At 35.8% G+C, this 17,209-nt stretch overlaps 2 protein-coding genes across 11 annotated transcripts in view; one reads left to right on the top strand and one right to left on the bottom strand.

Annotated features, from left to right (window-relative positions):
* Positions 1-15,503, top strand: part of RYR3 (ryanodine receptor 3) — a 197,045-nt gene extending 181,542 nt beyond the window's left edge. For all 10 annotated transcript variants that reach the window (XM_063160504.1, XM_063160506.1, XM_063160508.1 and 7 more), the window contains 12 exons: positions 1,438-1,635; positions 2,218-2,348; positions 4,748-4,790; positions 5,341-5,468; positions 6,351-6,411; positions 7,251-7,397; positions 9,074-9,208; positions 10,665-10,821; positions 11,932-11,996; positions 12,100-12,200; positions 13,727-13,778; positions 14,566-15,503. In XM_063160504.1, the coding sequence (XP_063016574.1) occupies positions 1,438-1,635; positions 2,218-2,348; positions 4,748-4,790; positions 5,341-5,468; positions 6,351-6,411; positions 7,251-7,397; positions 9,074-9,208; positions 10,665-10,821; positions 11,932-11,996; positions 12,100-12,200; positions 13,727-13,778; positions 14,566-14,661 (1,314 nt within the window). In that variant the 3' untranslated portion in view covers positions 14,662-15,503. The remainder of the gene's footprint in view (positions 1-1,437; positions 1,636-2,217; positions 2,349-4,747; positions 4,791-5,340; positions 5,469-6,350; positions 6,412-7,250; positions 7,398-9,073; positions 9,209-10,664; positions 10,822-11,931; positions 11,997-12,099; positions 12,201-13,726; positions 13,779-14,565) is intronic.
* A 71-nt stretch (positions 15,504-15,574) lies between these two features.
* Positions 15,575-17,209, bottom strand: part of AVEN (apoptosis and caspase activation inhibitor) — an 84,773-nt gene continuing 83,138 nt past the window's right edge. Inside the window, exons 5-6 of the mRNA XM_063160517.1 lie at positions 16,634-16,994; positions 15,575-16,018 (exon numbers count right to left, since the gene is read on the bottom strand). Of these exons, the coding sequence (XP_063016587.1) occupies positions 15,900-16,018; positions 16,634-16,994 (480 nt within the window). The 3' untranslated portion in view covers positions 15,575-15,899. The remainder of the gene's footprint in view (positions 16,019-16,633; positions 16,995-17,209) is intronic.

Raw genomic sequence — 17,209 nt, forward strand, 5'->3', positions numbered from 1 at the left:
CTCACTGATGAAGAAGGCTATACATTCACAGTTTAAACTTAATCTTAGAGGTTCACCTGAATATAAAGTTGTTTCAGGTTCTGGTGTGTACCACCAGATGATACAAAGTAGAACATCCTCAGCAGCCTGTTCTTTTTCTTTAATTTCCAATTAAAGAAATTTCTTTAATGAATCCTATTTTGTAATGAATCTTCACAGCCTTGAAATGAAACAGGTTAGAATTCAATAAAGAGAATTCCCATTCATAAAAGCCTCATTTTTTCCCCCTTTCCACACTGAAGTCTGGAATAAGAGCTCTGATTTATCCATATCCTGCAATCTGGACCTTTTTCCCCTTCTATTTTCCCCTTCTAGATATAGAATGAAAGTTGTAATGAGCTGATGAACCTTGTGTTTTCCAATATTACATATTCTATTACATATTCTGTTACTTAAACCAAAAACTTCAACAACAAAAGCAGCTGGCTGAACATTCAGTCTAGAAATAACTGAGTGCTGTTCTCAAATACCTTGAAATGCAGCTCCTATAACACAGTTACATTCTCAGAGGCAGGGCAGGTAAAGATGTACAGAGCTCTTGGAAACTGGGCAGAATGCACATTCCAGGAGAAAGATGTCATGGCTGTTTAGGGCTTTCTGCTTGTCTCTTTCTTGCTTTCCCACAGGGTTAGAGAAGATGGACTTCAAATATACATGTAGAATTCTGCTTTTGTCTTTTCTCCCCATTCTCTTCTGCTTTTCTTTGAGTCTGGTGGGTGACGACCCACTCTGTGGAAGAGCAAGGACAAAAGTTCACGTCTGTCAGTGCAAGTTCATCTGTCATACATAAGAAAGGGTCAGTGGGAGTCAAACAGGACTGAACAGGACTTTAGCTTTCAGACAAAGCTGTCCAAAAAGCACCCATAGGGATTTCATTTTAAAGGGCAGGTTTTCAAAGTCATTGGAAGAATTTAGGGCAGTATGTCAGCTGATGAAATGCTGTATATAATTTGTAAGCTCTAAACTGAGTCATGAAATGAAAAGTTATGGACAGTGTGTACACTGTTGATTATATGAAAATTATATTAAAATTTTGCTTCTTTTTAGACTCGAGCCATCAGGAACTATATAGATTACATAAAAAACTCTGAATTCAGTCATAATAGATAACCCTTTCATTCCTTGCTTCTTCCAAGAAATAGTTTTTGCATAACTTTTTCATATGTTTTAGTTTTGCTATGGCATTGTTAGAGAGATTTGTAAACTGCCTGTATTTTCTTTCTCCAGATTTTCTTTTCAGTGACATGATGTGGAGACTTATGCTGTGCAAATGAAGAATGTTTAAAGCTAATGATCTATCATCTTCTTTGAGCAGGCTTTGAAAACATCATTTGTCACTAAAGGAAAAACTTTTAAGTTTATTTTTCAACAAATTCAACATGCTTGAATTTTTCTCAGGTGACAGAAGAGCCACTTGATGAAGTAGAGGAAGACTCTAATCTCTGGAACTCCTTTGCTGAAGAGGAAGAAGAGGAGGGCATGGTGTTTTTTGTTTTGGAAGAAAGTACTGGCTACATGGCACCTGCTCTCAGAGCACTAGCAGTTATTCATACTGTCATCTCCTTTGTCTGTGTGATTGGATATTACTGCCTAAAGGCAAGTTCTAAATCTTACTGCTAATCTGTTTGTTAAACACTGGCTATGTCCCAAGATGGTTGGTGGTGCTAATACTGAAATAGCATTTGTACCTAGCTGTTTACAAATTCTCACTGCTCAATAAGCAGATGTTTTCCTCCTGTATTCTGGCCAGCAGAAATGGAGCTAAATTTCTTCCTAGCAGTGTGAGTGTGTTTTGGATTTGTGGTTAAAATGGTGCAGGTAACACAGCCACATTTGGTTATTGCTGGACAGTGTTTGCACAGTGTGAGGGCTCTGGCTTTGCTTTACCCACTCTGTGCATCCCTCAGCAGATATGTTGGGAGGGGTCACAGCCAGCACAGCTGAGCCAATCAACCAGAGGGGTATTCCATGGCATGCAACACCATGCTCAGCAATAAAAAGCTGTGTGTGGGGAGGGCTGGGGCTTGACTGCCAAGGTGGCCATTGCTCAGAGGCTGCCTAGGCATTGATCTGCCTAGTGTGGGAGATTCTAGTGTCATGTTTGGTCTCACATCTTTGTGTTACAAAGAACCAAAAATACATAAACCATTACAAAAATGGCCACCACCACTTTCACAGGTTCCTCTGGTTGTATTCAAGAGAGAAAAGGAGGTGGCTAGAAAGCTGGAATTTGATGGACTATACATAACTGAACAACCAACTGAGGATGATATTAAAGGACAATGGGATCGCCTTGTTATCAATACTCCGTAAGTAAAACTGGACTCTGTGTAAACTGCTTATAATATTATAGCTCATTAGCCACTGATCTAGAACCTTTCCTGTCCACCTGTCACTTAGTTCATCTAAAAGAAATGCATTTAGCCCCTTATATTAGATGCTGCAGTAGTAGACTCTAATGTGAAATCCACTATTATCTGTTTATTTAATAAATACTATGATAACACATATATTCCACTTCCTTCTCATTTTCTAGGGTTTGCAAGGATTAGGTATTTTACCTCAAAATGTCTCTCCAAGACATTTCACATATTAGTCTCTGTTGAGAAACTTTTAAAAAGATAACTTCCATCCTTTCCAGTGATTATTTCATTTGTACAGTGCACATATTCTACTCCCTTTCTTTCCCATTCTTTGGTAAAAAATTTGTACATGACAAGAGGAGTAAATCTAGTGAAAAATAGCATTCCTAGAATTTGAGTAGGTCTGACAGGAATATCTGTCAAGTTGTGGCATTAGCAAATACTGTAGTGGTTGTATACTGGTTCTAAGAGTCTCGGTAAGCTGCAGCAGTTTGTAGGAGTGGCACAGACAAACACAGCAAGTCAGCTCTCTTCCCACAGAAAAAATGCAGGCTGCTTTTCAGAATGTACTGGTAGGTTTAGATTAGCTATTAGGAAGAAGTTCTTTACTATAACAATGAGGCTCTTAAACGGGTTGCTCAGAGAAGTTGTGGATGCCCCAGCCCTGGAAGTGTTCCAGGCCAGGCTGGATGGGGCTTGGAGCAACCTGCTCTGGTGGAAGGTGGCCCCGCCCCTGGGAGGGAGTTGGAACTAGGTGATCTTTAAGGTCCCTTCCTTCCATCCATGCTTCTTCCATGATTAGGATTTCTAAAATACTGGAAATTCTTGAATGCTTTGTTTTCCTACACCTAAGTATTAAGAATTTTTCCTAATTTCATTCAGCAATATGGACTAGCACATATTATTAAAGTTACAACCAAAGCTAATTGGAAAACTGGAGAGCTTGCTTATTTTCCAACCAGTTTGTATCACTATTGATGGCAACCCATCCAGATACCCATTAAATGAATCTTCAGCAAACAGAAGAAAGAATTAATAAAATACACTATCAACTTACTGCTAATGACATGCCGTACAGTCTGTTCTCAGCATGTTGCACTGTCTACTGAGGTTAAACAAAAGATTAAGACTAATTTAAGCAGGCTAATCCTTCCCTCTAATGTTAACTGAGTCTCAAGGTTTAGTACAAGTACTGTACAACCAGAATAACCACTGCTGGAGGGTACCCAGTGTTCTGTATAAACTGAAATGTGCTTTCTATAATGGGAAAAAAAGTAATTAAAAGTACGAAAGATGTACCCTGACAAATTATTGGAGTTTCTTGTAAGACATAGACACAAGCTGGCTACACTATGACATATTTTGCTTAAAAGCCTGACAAATCAAGCAAAAAAATAATACAGAGCATTGGAGTAGAATATACCATGCATTTGAGTTACTAGAAGCATTTGCCTTTATTTGGATTAATTTAATTCAGAATTCTAATTCAGAAAGGGAGAAGTTGGAGCATAGTCATTGGGAAGTTTGCCTCACATCCCAGCAGAACACTGTTGTGGAATCTCATTTTTCTTGTGCTAGCATTGACTTTATATTACCAATACTGTCCTTTAGTTTAAGTAGTTATTTTTCTCTTTTGCATTCCTGCATATTTTCTCAATTCAGTGTTATTTCCAGGAAATAATGAGAGAAAAATCTTAAATTTTGTAGTGTTTCCTGCTAACTGGCATTCCTCAAAATGGGTATAACAGATAGTAAGATCATTAGAATGAGTTCCAGGATATTGATATATATATATATTTGCTATATATTGGCAAATGATCTTGAATTTTCTTGGCAAGTTTGAGATTTTTATATATTCTGTTGGCAAACTGTTGACTGGTTCTCAAGTGTTCAACCTCTGTTTGAAATGTAATCCAATAAACTAAAAAATTATTTATCCTATAAGATTCTCCTATTTTTCTCCGAAATCTGGTTTGATTTTTATGGCTAGGGGTGATAAAGTATTTATTTAGTAGATGAATTATATTACAGTGACTAACCTGCTACTAAGGAATTGTTAAGCTTATCAGGTGATAGTATTTAGCCTGCTAACCTTTTGTAGCCAGTCATATTTGTGAATGGGAAAAACAAAGAGGGTTTGGAGGGGCAAGATAATATTGCAGTAAATTATGATTAATAACAGCTGTTGTCCCCATGAAAAAAAATCAGTCTCCTAATTTGAAGTGCAGTGAGTGAAAAAAATTTGCAATGATCAGACATGTGGCATTTTCTCTTTTTTTCATTGTTTTGTTTCCTTTCCCCTAACAAATTAAATAATTTGAAATATTTTCGCCTTATCTATGTAGGTCCTTCCCTAACAATTACTGGGACAAATTTGTGAAACGGAAGGTAGGCTTTTTATATTTCTATTATGCTTTCCAGAGCAATAAACTACTATTTGGTCAATTTGGATCTCCATATGCTTCTGTACACATAAATACAGAAATAACAGAGAACTGGAATTTGTTTTATAGAAGTTGTTGTGTTAAATATCTCAGTGAAAAGGCAGCTGTGGTGTAGGTGGGAGGAAGGAGGAAGACAGAAGGCTGTAGTTTCCTTCCTAGACTCAGACATTTGAAATAACTTTGTCCTGTCAATCAGCCAGCAGGTCTAATTTGCAATCATTGTCATCTTTAGGATACAAAGCCCCCTCATTGCCCTAAAAAAAGAAAAACATGCCAGCTTGAATGACAGAAAATTATACATAAGCTTTCAGATAATAGCCTTTAATGCTTCTATTTTTCTTTTTTATGCTCCCCGGGTTTCATGGGAGCTCTTACTGTTCTAGTAGTGTTATTTGTGAAGGACTTTGTTTTTAATTCCTGAAAACTACTGGTCTAGAGTTAGGTGAATGTCACTGAGTTTCTGTGATCAAAACCTTCTGTTTTTCCCCTTCTAGGTCATTAATAAGTATGGAGATTTATATGGAGCAGAGCGCATTGCAGAACTTCTGGGTTTGGACAAGAGTGCCCTTGATTTTAGTCCATTGGAAGAGAGTGAACCAGAAGAGGCATCACTGGTGTCATGGTACGATTTCTAAATTTCACAGACAAATTATGTGTTGGAATAATTTCATCATCAAAGACAAAAATGGATTTAATTTTGAAACTGTTGTGATGTTTTCCTCAAGATGGACAATTCCAATAAATGAGTCTTCCTAGTGTGGAAGTAAAATAAAACAGTTTTTTGTTTGTTTCAAAATACAGTTGTGTTATAAAAGTAAGGAAAAAAATCAGTGAGTTTATGCTGACTGATATAGTTATTCACTCTTTCATTTTAAACAATAATTAATGCAGCATTTTTAAGGTCTTATAACAAAGTTTATAAACCAGTGGACTGAAAAACTGGTAATACCTAGATAACAGGTGTCTAGTACAGATTCAGAGATGTTTTCCTACTTAGTCAGTAAGTCAAGATGAGAGCTTGAAATTGTCCCAGTCCCAAGTGATTTATGCTCCTGCGGGAGTTGGTTTTCTTAATGTGTAAGATGCACAACAGAGATTTCCCTTTGCATGCCATCCAATGGCTCATAAAACATTTAGAATATTGCAGAAGGTATTACCTTTTCTCTTGGTTATTCTGGGAATATTTTACACTAAATAGAACCTCCTCAATTTAAGCAATCTGTCTTCCACATTTCACTACTTTTGGCATAACTCTAGAATATAGGAGTATCATTCTTCCTAAAATTGTTACATCAGTTTTGTTGGATTAGAAACTCTTTATTGTGCTCAGAATTAATAAATACTCTGAAAAAATGAAGTACCTGGATCACTCAAAAAATGAACAATCTATATCACCACCTTCAGCAAAAAAACCTGAAGTGCCACGACTAATGTATGTTTATAAATAGAGAAGTCAATATTTATTTTTGACATTTATGCTTTTCACAAATTGTTTATTTCTTAGGCTAAGCTCCATTGATACCAAGTACCACATTTGGAAGCTCGGAGTTGTTTTCACTGATAATGTGAGTATGTTAGCCTAGATGAATATGCTTTACTCTAAACATGTATGTCCTCCACCATCTGCTTTTATTTTCAACAAACATACACAAATAATATTGCATTACACAGCCATTTTAAAATATTTTTTTCTGTCTTGTGATTAGAATAAAGGATGTTTTACTCAGAATTATATAGGCACATTATAGATGGTTAAAACTGCTATTATAGTACTTTATTTATTAAATTAATGGTCTTGAAGGTAGTTCAATACTTATTGTTATGTTACTTGCCCACATCAGTGACAGATTTCTTTCGTTCAGCCTCAAGGAGTAACCCTGGGGAGCATTCTCATTCCATTGAAGAATCTACACACACCTCTGGGGGTGCTAGAAATCCCTGCCATTAAAAAGTGGGACTGAGATTTTACAACATAAAGTGATTGAATGGAATTCACATGTTCCCAGGCTAGTCATGTTAGCTCAACAGAGCACCATTCATCTTAAAATAAGTTATTAGTACCACCAATCATTGGTTGCTCTATCAGGAAACACCTGCCTTCCACATCCCTGCCAGTGCCAGTAGCTGTCAGGATACACAGGTTTTTCACATCCTTGTGATGTCTGTTTTTGGGGTTGGTGAGTCAGGTCTCAGCTGGTCTCAGCATTTTTCAACAGCAAAAGCAGGGTGACCTCCCACTCCATCACTGGTAATTTTCAAAACCTGGGTGAAGTTTCAGCTGTTTAATCCCCATGTAGGCAAAGCATCCTACAACAACTTGAATGTCTTAAAAACTCTATTTTCTGGATCTAATAATGCACATCAGCACCTGTTAACCCTCTGCCACTTTTCACTTTCTCTGCAGTCATTCTTATACTTAGCTTGGTACACTACTATGTCTATCCTTGGGCACTACAACAACTTCTTCTTTGCTGCTCATCTGCTGGATATTGCTATGGGTTTTAAGACATTGCGAACTATTTTGTCTTCAGTCACTCACAATGGCAAACAGGTAGGTGCTACATTAAAAGGTTTGAAAATAAATGCACTTTGTAAAAGTACTGGAAAAATCTTGTCGTAAAGGAAATATTGGAATGCAATTCATTTATATCATGGTAGGATTGATCATATCTTCTGCAGCACACTTAATGTATACTAAACCCTATGGAATTATAACAATGTAAACCCACCAAGTGATGACAGATAAAGTGTTGTACGCAATAGAAAACACACAATTTTGGAAAAATATAAGAATATTAGTTACTTCCTAACCACTTTGTTCTGTATCCTCAATGATGAGGTGATTGGTGATAGATATTAAGAGTACACAATCCCTCCTTAGCTACAGCAGTAATATTGATTTGGGCACTGAGATTTCAATATCTGGCTAATAAGAATGTGCTTAAAGGTGTGGGCATTCTGCACTGTGGAATATGCTTCTATGGCCTTTTGTCATGCAAAAATCAGGTTAATAAAGTGTAATTCTAAAACTAATTGTTAAAATTTCTGCAGGGAATCATGCACTGATCTCCAAAGAACCCATGTTCCTAGCTAGAATAACAACAAAAAGCAAGATTTACAGTTACTTTTAAACTCACATTTAAGAAATCTAAATTCCCCAAAATATAATTTCAAACATATACATTCTATTTCTTCTCAAATGCAGTAACATACATTCTAAGCCTACGCCTATGCCCTGCTAGATTTGTCAAAACATTTTATAGCACATGATGTTTTGGAAGAGGCATAAAAATATACCCACACACGGTGATGATGTGTTATCATCACACAAACAAATGAAATCTCTGATTTTATACTATTTATTTTACTTCAAGAAGCCCAAGTCCATATTAGTTTTAATGATTGTAATGACTTATGTATCTTCCTTATGAATTGCTTTAAAAATGTCATCGACAAAACTGAGCATAATTGACAAAACTGTTTTAACTCAAGACTGTGGCTTTTACATTCTTAAATAGCAATGAATAATTTTTCTAATCTTGTTGCTTTTTTGGCAAGTAAATATGAACACTGAAAGACAGCTGCAGATTTCTGCATTGAAATGTTCACTTTGGGAGCATGCTGACAGGTCTGCAGATAGTGATAACTGATCAGCTTCTCCTTCAATACTCTTATGTTTCTTTCAAAGAATAAATACTGGTTGTTGCATTTTTTAAAATGTGTAACTTTGAGTAAACTCCTCTCTAGAGCTGCATCTTCTAACACCAACTTCAACAGACAATATAATCTGGTCTCATTAATTGCTAAACTTTTTCCCCTAATGATTTTATTTGCTTACCGGCAGGAACTGAAAATTACTTACTCTCATCTAAAAAAATTTCTCTCCATTTTAGCAATGGCTTTGCTAAACAGCTTTGGAAGAGAATATACTCCTTATAAGTCCTAAGAAGTCCTAGTTGAAATGTTCAAATTATCTAAAGGTTTTTATTTTTATTATTTAATTTTTATTTTATATCCAGTGTTTTAAGTTACTATAACTAAATTTTTAAACTAAAGAGTGTAAAAAATTGCTCTGATGATACACATGTAACTCCTATCATTAATTTCCCTATTGGGAAAGGTACAATTTAACTAATTTTCAAAATGTGAGGCAGTGCACCAAGCAGGCATGTCTCTTCTGTCAAAATGATATTGAAACCGATTTTCATGTCATGTCCCCACACACAGCTTGTGCTCACTGTGGGACTCCTGGCCGTGGTAGTGTACCTCTACACTGTGGTGGCCTTCAACTTCTTCCGCAAATTCTACAACAAAAGTGAAGATGAAGATGAACCAGACATGAAATGTGACGACATGATGACGGTAACTAAAACATCACCACGTGCCCCAAATATCATCCTGAATTTTCAAATGTATACTTTAGACAGAGCCATGAGTAAGGAGGGATGTGTTTGTCGTTAAATCTGTTGGGGTATTCTTCTTGATACATATCATTTTGGAAATACAAATAGTCTTGAAATTCCCTCTGTGTTCTCCAGTGGCCTAAACTCAACAGCAGATGACACATAGCAAGGTATTCTGATTTTTTTTCCTAAATACTGTGGTTTATGATGTGCCACAATGCTTTTGCAGCTGAGGACGGCAAACTCTCAAAGTAAAAAAGGAATTTCTGGACAAACTAGTCAGAGCTTCAAAAAGAAGCTATGCTGTCACAACAAAGAAGCCCTATTTGTTCCCAATATTTGCAAGCGTGCAAGCTCTTCCTGTCCTTATTTAGATTATATGAATTATGGGATATTAATACCACCAGTTGTAAAACTATATTACATTTTAAAACACACTATTAAGTGAGGTAAATAAATTCTAAGCTACATTTTAAAGTATTATTAAAGTAGCACTAGCATCTTTTGTTATCAGTAAAATTGCATTATAAAAATGGATGCAGAGCTCTGTTTAATGTTTGCTAATGCCAGGTTTTATACTCATTATATACACCCTGATATCTAATGTGACTCCAAAAAACTGGCTGTGGTTAGAGATTGATATTGGTTTTAACCCACACTGTGTGGCTGAAGGTGGTTTAAAAGACTCTGTAGGAACATCCGTAGTTTATCACTCTGACAGAAGAGTCCATTCAAAAATACTTACAGAGCTTAAATATACACATTATTAAAGTTTTTTTAAATTAAGATTTATATATTTAAAAATATGACAAGACTTTTGTAAAGTGATTTCTTCTGCATTGAAAGGTCATTTCACAGATCAGAACTAATTTACAATATAATAAATCAGACATCTAGTATTGCAAAATTAATTTATATAGAAACCTACAAACAGCTAGATCTACTTGTGGATATCCCCCTATTCATTTTATGGCAATATTTTCCACATTGCTAAACTTCACTGCAAGACTTTAAAAGATGTCTTCTTCTTACTCAGAGCAAGACAGAACCTTAGAAATCAATATAAGGAATAGAATATGGTTGAATACAGTTACAAATACAAGAAAAATAACTCCAAAATAGTCTCAGTCTGAAATAAGACCCAGTGAGGGAGGAGCAGGTAACAGCTGATGCTAACTCCCCCTCTTAGTAAGTGTACCTGAAGGTGGTATCACATTACTTAAGACAGTAACAGATTTTTGGTGCACTGTGCTTGATACATGAGGAATGATATTATGTGTTCTTGTTACTATTTGTTTGTTACTTAAATTGTCAAGAGAATTAGCAGAGCAGAATAATTTGAAAAACAAGAAAAAAAAATCCCAAAATAATAGTTCATGATAAATGTATCTGTAATTTTCCTCTCTCTTTTATAGTGTTACCTGTTCCACATGTATGTGGGTGTAAGAGCTGGTGGTGGCATTGGAGATGAAATTGAGGATCCTGCTGGAGACCCTTATGAAATGTACCGAATTGTCTTTGACATCACATTTTTCTTCTTTGTCATTGTTATCCTACTGGCCATTATTCAAGGTACCATCACTTACCTTAGTAGACATTGTTCAAAATTAATTCCCCATTGAAAACCATATTTATGTTTGAGGTAAATTTAGCAGTACTGCTGTAAAGACTTATTCCTGAATTCATAATATCCTTATTTCTGAAAGTAATAATTTTATATTAATTTATACATAATATGCCTTTTCCCAAGTACTACACAAAGTCAAAGCACAAGGAATGTATTGTAGGTGGGTTGCAGTCTCTATGAACACGTTTGTAACTATCCAACAATAATGAACCTTGTGCAGGAGTGCTGTTCTCCTATACTAAGCATTTAAAACTCTGGAGAACTTGCTGAAGACACTCGTCTCACTTTTAGCCTGGAATCACCACAGCTGCCTGGGGGAATGGAGACTTTCCAGTTGGAAAGGGTAAATGACATGGAGAAAGTCACCATGGGCACATAGCCATTTAACATCCTGATGTCTAATGTGTCTCCAGAAAACTTTCCTCCATTTCCTCCTTTCTTCAGAGGCTGATTTCAGTTTTAATTGGGTTGCAGTTGTGGTTTGCAGCAACCAGGACCCCTCTTCGGTGATGGGCAGCATTCAACACTCATTGCATAAACTCTTTAAGGCTGATGGAAAAAACCACACTATTTTATGGCAACCTTGTGGCAAAGAAAAAAATGTAGCACATCTATACTGAGCAAAAGTTACAAATGTCACAGTCTCCAAAATTATCCAGTTCTTTTCTTAAAACATTGAAAGTGGAGGAGTAATACTTCAAATGCGAAGCAGACTTACTAACTGTCCAAGGTGGGCTGTGGGAGCAGAGCTGTCTATTCTGAAAAAGACTTGGGATATAAGAGTTTAATGAGAAGGAGAGTGAAAATTAATTTCATTTATGGGAACAAAAGAGATGAGTTTGTGTAAGGTTAAATGAACTATTAAATAATAATAATATTTATATAATATATTAATAAATAATATTAATTTTAATAACAAATGACAAAAAAGTCTTTCCACAAGATTGTGCCTGTATGTATAAGTACACTAAATTCTAGACACTGGAGGAATGACATTAATTGCAATATTCATATTGCTAAGTACTGAAGTGTTGCTACTTTTCTATTTGAAACAGGTCTGATTATTGATGCTTTTGGTGAATTAAGAGACCAGCAAGAACAAGTGAGAGAGGACATGGAGGTAGGAAGCACGTTACATTTTTCATTGCTCTTGTTCACCTAGATTGTCACCAATTAGTGTTTTTGAGTTAAAATTAATCTATAACCACAACTTTTGCTTTCAGACCAAATGCTTTATTTGTGGAATCGGCAATGACTACTTTGACACAACTCCACATGGCTTTGAAACACATACTTTGCAAGAACATAACTTGGCAAACTACCTGTAAGTACATTTTACAATTGGAATTATGATAAAGAGACCTTTCAGATGTAGTGTCATTTAGGTGCACACATTGCTGAAAATCCCAAGCCAGAAATCTAGAAAACTGAGGAACATTTCCTTTGGGGTCTCCCCTCCTCTATTCCATACTGATTGTTACCTTTAAGGTGCTCACCTTGCACATGAAGTACCTTAGTAGAATAAGACCAGAAGGCACATCAGCTCCTTATTCTGCTGGGAGGAAAGCCAGATATGGGGAAGGATAGGGAACAGTTTAATTAAGTTGTTTAGTTTGGAAGTTTTGGTTGTGTCTTCTGGTGGCTTAGTAATACTGATGAGACCAGAGAAAACTGGCTTCATTTTAGAAAAAAAAGAAAACCCAAACCAAAACAAAGCAAATAAAGGCACTTGTAGAAAGTTCTTCAAAGGTAAGCTCCAAAAAATAGTTAACTCCATTCCTATAGTTCTTTAGTGGCAGTGGAGGGTTTTGAAACCTTGAAGCACTCAGGAGCTGCACATGTATCAACTCCCTGTATCCCTGTTTGATAGACTGTATCAAACTCCCAAGAGAGTGCTCTTCCACTTTCATTAGTAAATGAGGACATTAGTATTTCATTAGTAAGAGGATATTAAAAAAGTTATTCTTGTTGCATTAGTTATTCATGCAACAAAGATAATTAATTATACAAGAATTGCACCAGTAGAATGAAAGGAGAAGCTGGTGAAATCTTATAGCAGTCTGGCTTTGGAATACTGCATCTGAACTTCTTCTAGTTTTACTACTCTGTAACATCCAAGCTTTTCTTACTGTATCAAACTGCTTAGTTATAACATGGGAACCTCTAATTCACTGTAAATTAAAAATGGCCATTTTCTTCATAATAGAATATATAGTGAACACCTTTTTATCAGATTTCCTTTTAATTAGACAACTGTTAAAATCAGTGTACTTTCCTTCCTTCACAATGAAAGCACATAGCCTCCAAATTCCAAATTCCCTGCACCAAAACTGACCAATCATGACTAGTTACCTCTAAACAGACCACAGTTGACTCTCTACAGTCTTCCTAAGTAGTTGAAGCTCTCAACATTTGACTGAGCTCAGGTGTTGGGGAAGGACAGGCTCAGCCTATGAGCTGTACAGCAGCAGTGCTCAGAGCTCCTGGCGCAGCTCAGTATTTACCACACTTCTCACGCAGTAGCCATGGTAACCTCTTCCAAGGTGACATGTTGGAGCATATGTGCTCAGAATTTGTCATATGTCTAAGTCAGGTATTGCTCCTCACACTGAAACGAAGGAAATGCTAAATTGCATTTTTCTACTTCTACAGATTTTTTAACTGCTAGCACTTTCACAGGAGACATGCTTCAGGACACAATTTGCTCCCTTAAATTAAGCACTTTAGATGCCTAGTAGTGTCATTGCTTTGCTGGTTGGCATTATCTTCCACACAAACCCCAGACTAGAAAAGGTCAGGCAGAGAGATCATGTTTCCTCCATTAATACCCACTTCATGTGCTTGTTTCAGGTTCTTCTTAATGTATCTAATTAACAAGGATGAAACTGAACATACTGGCCAGGTGAGTAGAAAATAAAACTTAAGAAAAACCATTAAGCTTATCTTTCAACATGTTTATCTTCTCAAGCCTTGTAGCTGTGTACCAGCAGGTGGAACTGATGTACCACTGAGAAGTGTGGATGATGCCAATCTCCCCAAGAGGCTACTGCCAGTGAAAGAAAAGAAGGGTTAAAACAAAAGGGAGAGGGGAATGCTGCACTACTTCACTGCAGAGAACTCTGTCAGAAGTCAGTTAGTAGTAATCTTACTGTCATCTTAGCTCTGAAAAGAAAATGCACCAGGTGTAGTTTATTGCCAAGAGGCTTAAGTAGTTAAGCTACTATATTGATAGTCAAAATCTAGATATATGTGTAGATAGATAGGCATTTGGGTGACCATATATTAGCATTGTTAAGCCCTAAAGGTAAACAAATAAGAAAATAACTAGAACTTAATTATATCTTCTCTCTAATAAGAAGCTCTTAGGCAAATGCTACAGAACTACCTTTGTTTTCCATTCAAAGCAAAATACATTTGCTTATATACAAATTTGTCAACAGGTTTGCTCTGATATAAAGAGATTGATTAATTTATACTTTGATATTTTACTAATAGAGCTTAAATTTCAGTAGTACTGAATTAAGAGAAGTATAAAACTCTTATAAGCATTGAGTTACAATATCTTGAGTTCCAGTGTCTATAAATTCTACTCCATGGTAGCAGGCACAATATGTGGTTATTGTTAAAAGTTCATCTACAGCACTAACTGCACAGTGACTGGTAAAATAAATACTCTTTCTCACTTTCAGGAATCATTTGTGTGGAAGATGTACCAAGAAAGATGTTGGGATTTCTTCCCGGCAGGGGACTGCTTCCGAAAACAGTATGAGGATCAGCTTGGCTAATATCACAAAAGAAATGATTTATTCATGAACTGCTAAGATCCAGTATACAAAAAAAAAAAAATCTGTTCTTTTCACGGCATAATTTCACAGCTTGTATTTGCTTTAAATGTCTTCAAAGTTCAAGACACACATAAAATTTGACACTATTTCAGAGGTTTTTTGTACCTACCACATATGAAACAGGTCTTTTGTTGGAATTTTAATTAGCAAAAACTATGCCAGATTAACTTAAGCCTTCCAGTTCAAACATGGCCTAAAATTATAACAACTTTTTAACTACTTCAGTTAACCTGGTGTTTGGCAGTACAGTTGAAAGGGCTAAAAGGCATCTTAATTGCACATCTGACATTGAAGAACTTGAACATCAGAGACTGTACCTCAGAAAAATAGTTCAACTAACTGCTGTCCAGTTTTTCCCCACAGTATTTGCTAGTGAATGTATCAAGATACAGTTTGAAAAGCTTTAAGCAGTTAAAAAGAAATCATTTTCAAACATTTTGTCAACCTTGAAACATTAAAGTGCCTTAAAAACCTCTGTAGACATAGCTATGCAAACTTTTTGTTAGTGTTCTAGATGAACAGACCCATTAACTGTATTGCTTTTCTGTCTTTCTGTATCAAATTGCACTTAAAGTTTGTTTATATACTACCTTCAATAACAGCTTATTAGATGCTGCTGTTAAAAGACATACACTGTATGAAAATGAACCCAATTTAAATCTTAGGCCAAAATAAAACAATGCTCTGTGGTCACCTGCAAGTAGAAGTTGCTAGGATTATGCTTTTTTTTTTCTTCTAATAAAAAGTGCCCACTGCAATAAAGTATTATAAACCAAATATAACTGTTGCTCTCTTGTTTCCCATTTTTCTACAACACAGAGTTTTTTGACAATGGTAACTAAACACACATATATTCATTGTTCATCCACAGCTTTATTTTAAGGACTACATAGAGCAAGTACAAGCTGAAATATAACTGTTTTATTTCTGCATTGTAGTCTGCTTTTTTAGCAAAGAAAACTCTATCACAACTTTTAGACCTTTCTAATAATATCATTTGTCTCCAACAATTTTCAATCTTATCTAAATTCATTTTGGTTGCACAAAATTTTAAGTGCCAGCAAAGAAAAACAGGCATTTGGCAGACAGAAAAAGGAAATAACAAGGAGATAAAGAAAGATTCAAGTTTCTACATAATGTTTGCTATATTCAGTTATTCATATGAGGAAATTTGAGCTTCAGGCGATCATGCTGTCCAGCCAATCTTCAAGCTCTTCTTCAGTAACATCTTTGGATGTACTTTGCTGCTGCTGTGATGATGTGCTTTTCTCTTCAGGCATATCTACTTTTAAAGGCTCTAGAGAAGCAAAAACAAGAAGACTGAAAATCTGGAAAGCAAGCAATACTACCTCTGTCTTGTATAATTTTGCTTTCAATGCACAACTAACTGTATTTAAACATAATCTCTCCTTCCTGAAGAACAGCAAGTCATATTCCAAAAATAGTTTCCATGCTAAACTTCATTTTGTAAAATCAATGCTAGTAAAGTTTGAAAGTAGCATTTAGAGAAGCCATCAGAAATAGTTGTCAATTCTTCTGTACACTATTAGCCCAGTGAACTAAAAGTTGATACAAATACTTTATCTTCCCTGCAATAAAACAGCAATACACTCACTAGCAGAACACTTTTTTTTTTAATTTAAATTTTTGCTAAATCATAAGCCCAATGCTGTTTTGCAGAGGAATTTCACTTAATGTTTAAAGTGAACTGACAATGGTAAAACTTCAGGTTAGTGAGGAGTTAAAACTGAAAATGAACAAATGGGCCAGAACACAGCCCCAGATAAATGAAATGCAGTCTGACAGAAATTATGATAGCAGCACTGTTGACTGGCTAACCAAAAATTCAAAAACATCACCAAAACAGAGACCAGTGAAAATTAAATAAGGTCATGCTGGGGAGAAAGCTTACCATTTTCCTTACAATCCATTTTCAAATCTTTCTCAGTTGATATGCTGCAGGATAATGTACCTGACACAGGTCCATTTTCTGTATTAATGGGAGCCTCTAGATTCAGGAGACGATCTAGTTCTTCATCCAAATGGTCAGTGTCTTGATTTGATAGTGGATGGACTCTTTGAAATGATTCTCTTGCATTTGCCCTAGAGGCATTTTTACTCCCAGGTTCTGATGGAGCAAGAGAATTACCAACAGGATGGGAGACCAGCCCGGTTTCACTCTGAGCCAGAGACTGCCGGAACAGCTGCTCTCTCTTCTTCCCATCTTCAAAAATTTTAGATTTCATCTGTGGGATCTCTAAAGGTGTTGATGCCTATGAGTACAAGAAAGGACTTGAGTCCTTATAATTATTATCTATTATTATTATTCTGTCTAATTCGGATTATAATTCATACTTGCTATACTTGATAAGGTACAGGAAATTTGAGCAGAATCAAATTCAGAAGTAAAAACTAAAGTTATCTTGATACTTTTGCAATAGCAAATGCAAAATACAAACTCCTTTTATCTCTTATTATAGAATATGAG

Source organism: Melospiza melodia, chromosome 6 (assembly GCF_035770615.1).
Source record: "Melospiza melodia melodia isolate bMelMel2 chromosome 6, bMelMel2.pri, whole genome shotgun sequence".
In the NCBI taxonomy this organism is placed as follows: Eukaryota; Metazoa; Chordata; class Aves; order Passeriformes; family Passerellidae; genus Melospiza; species Melospiza melodia.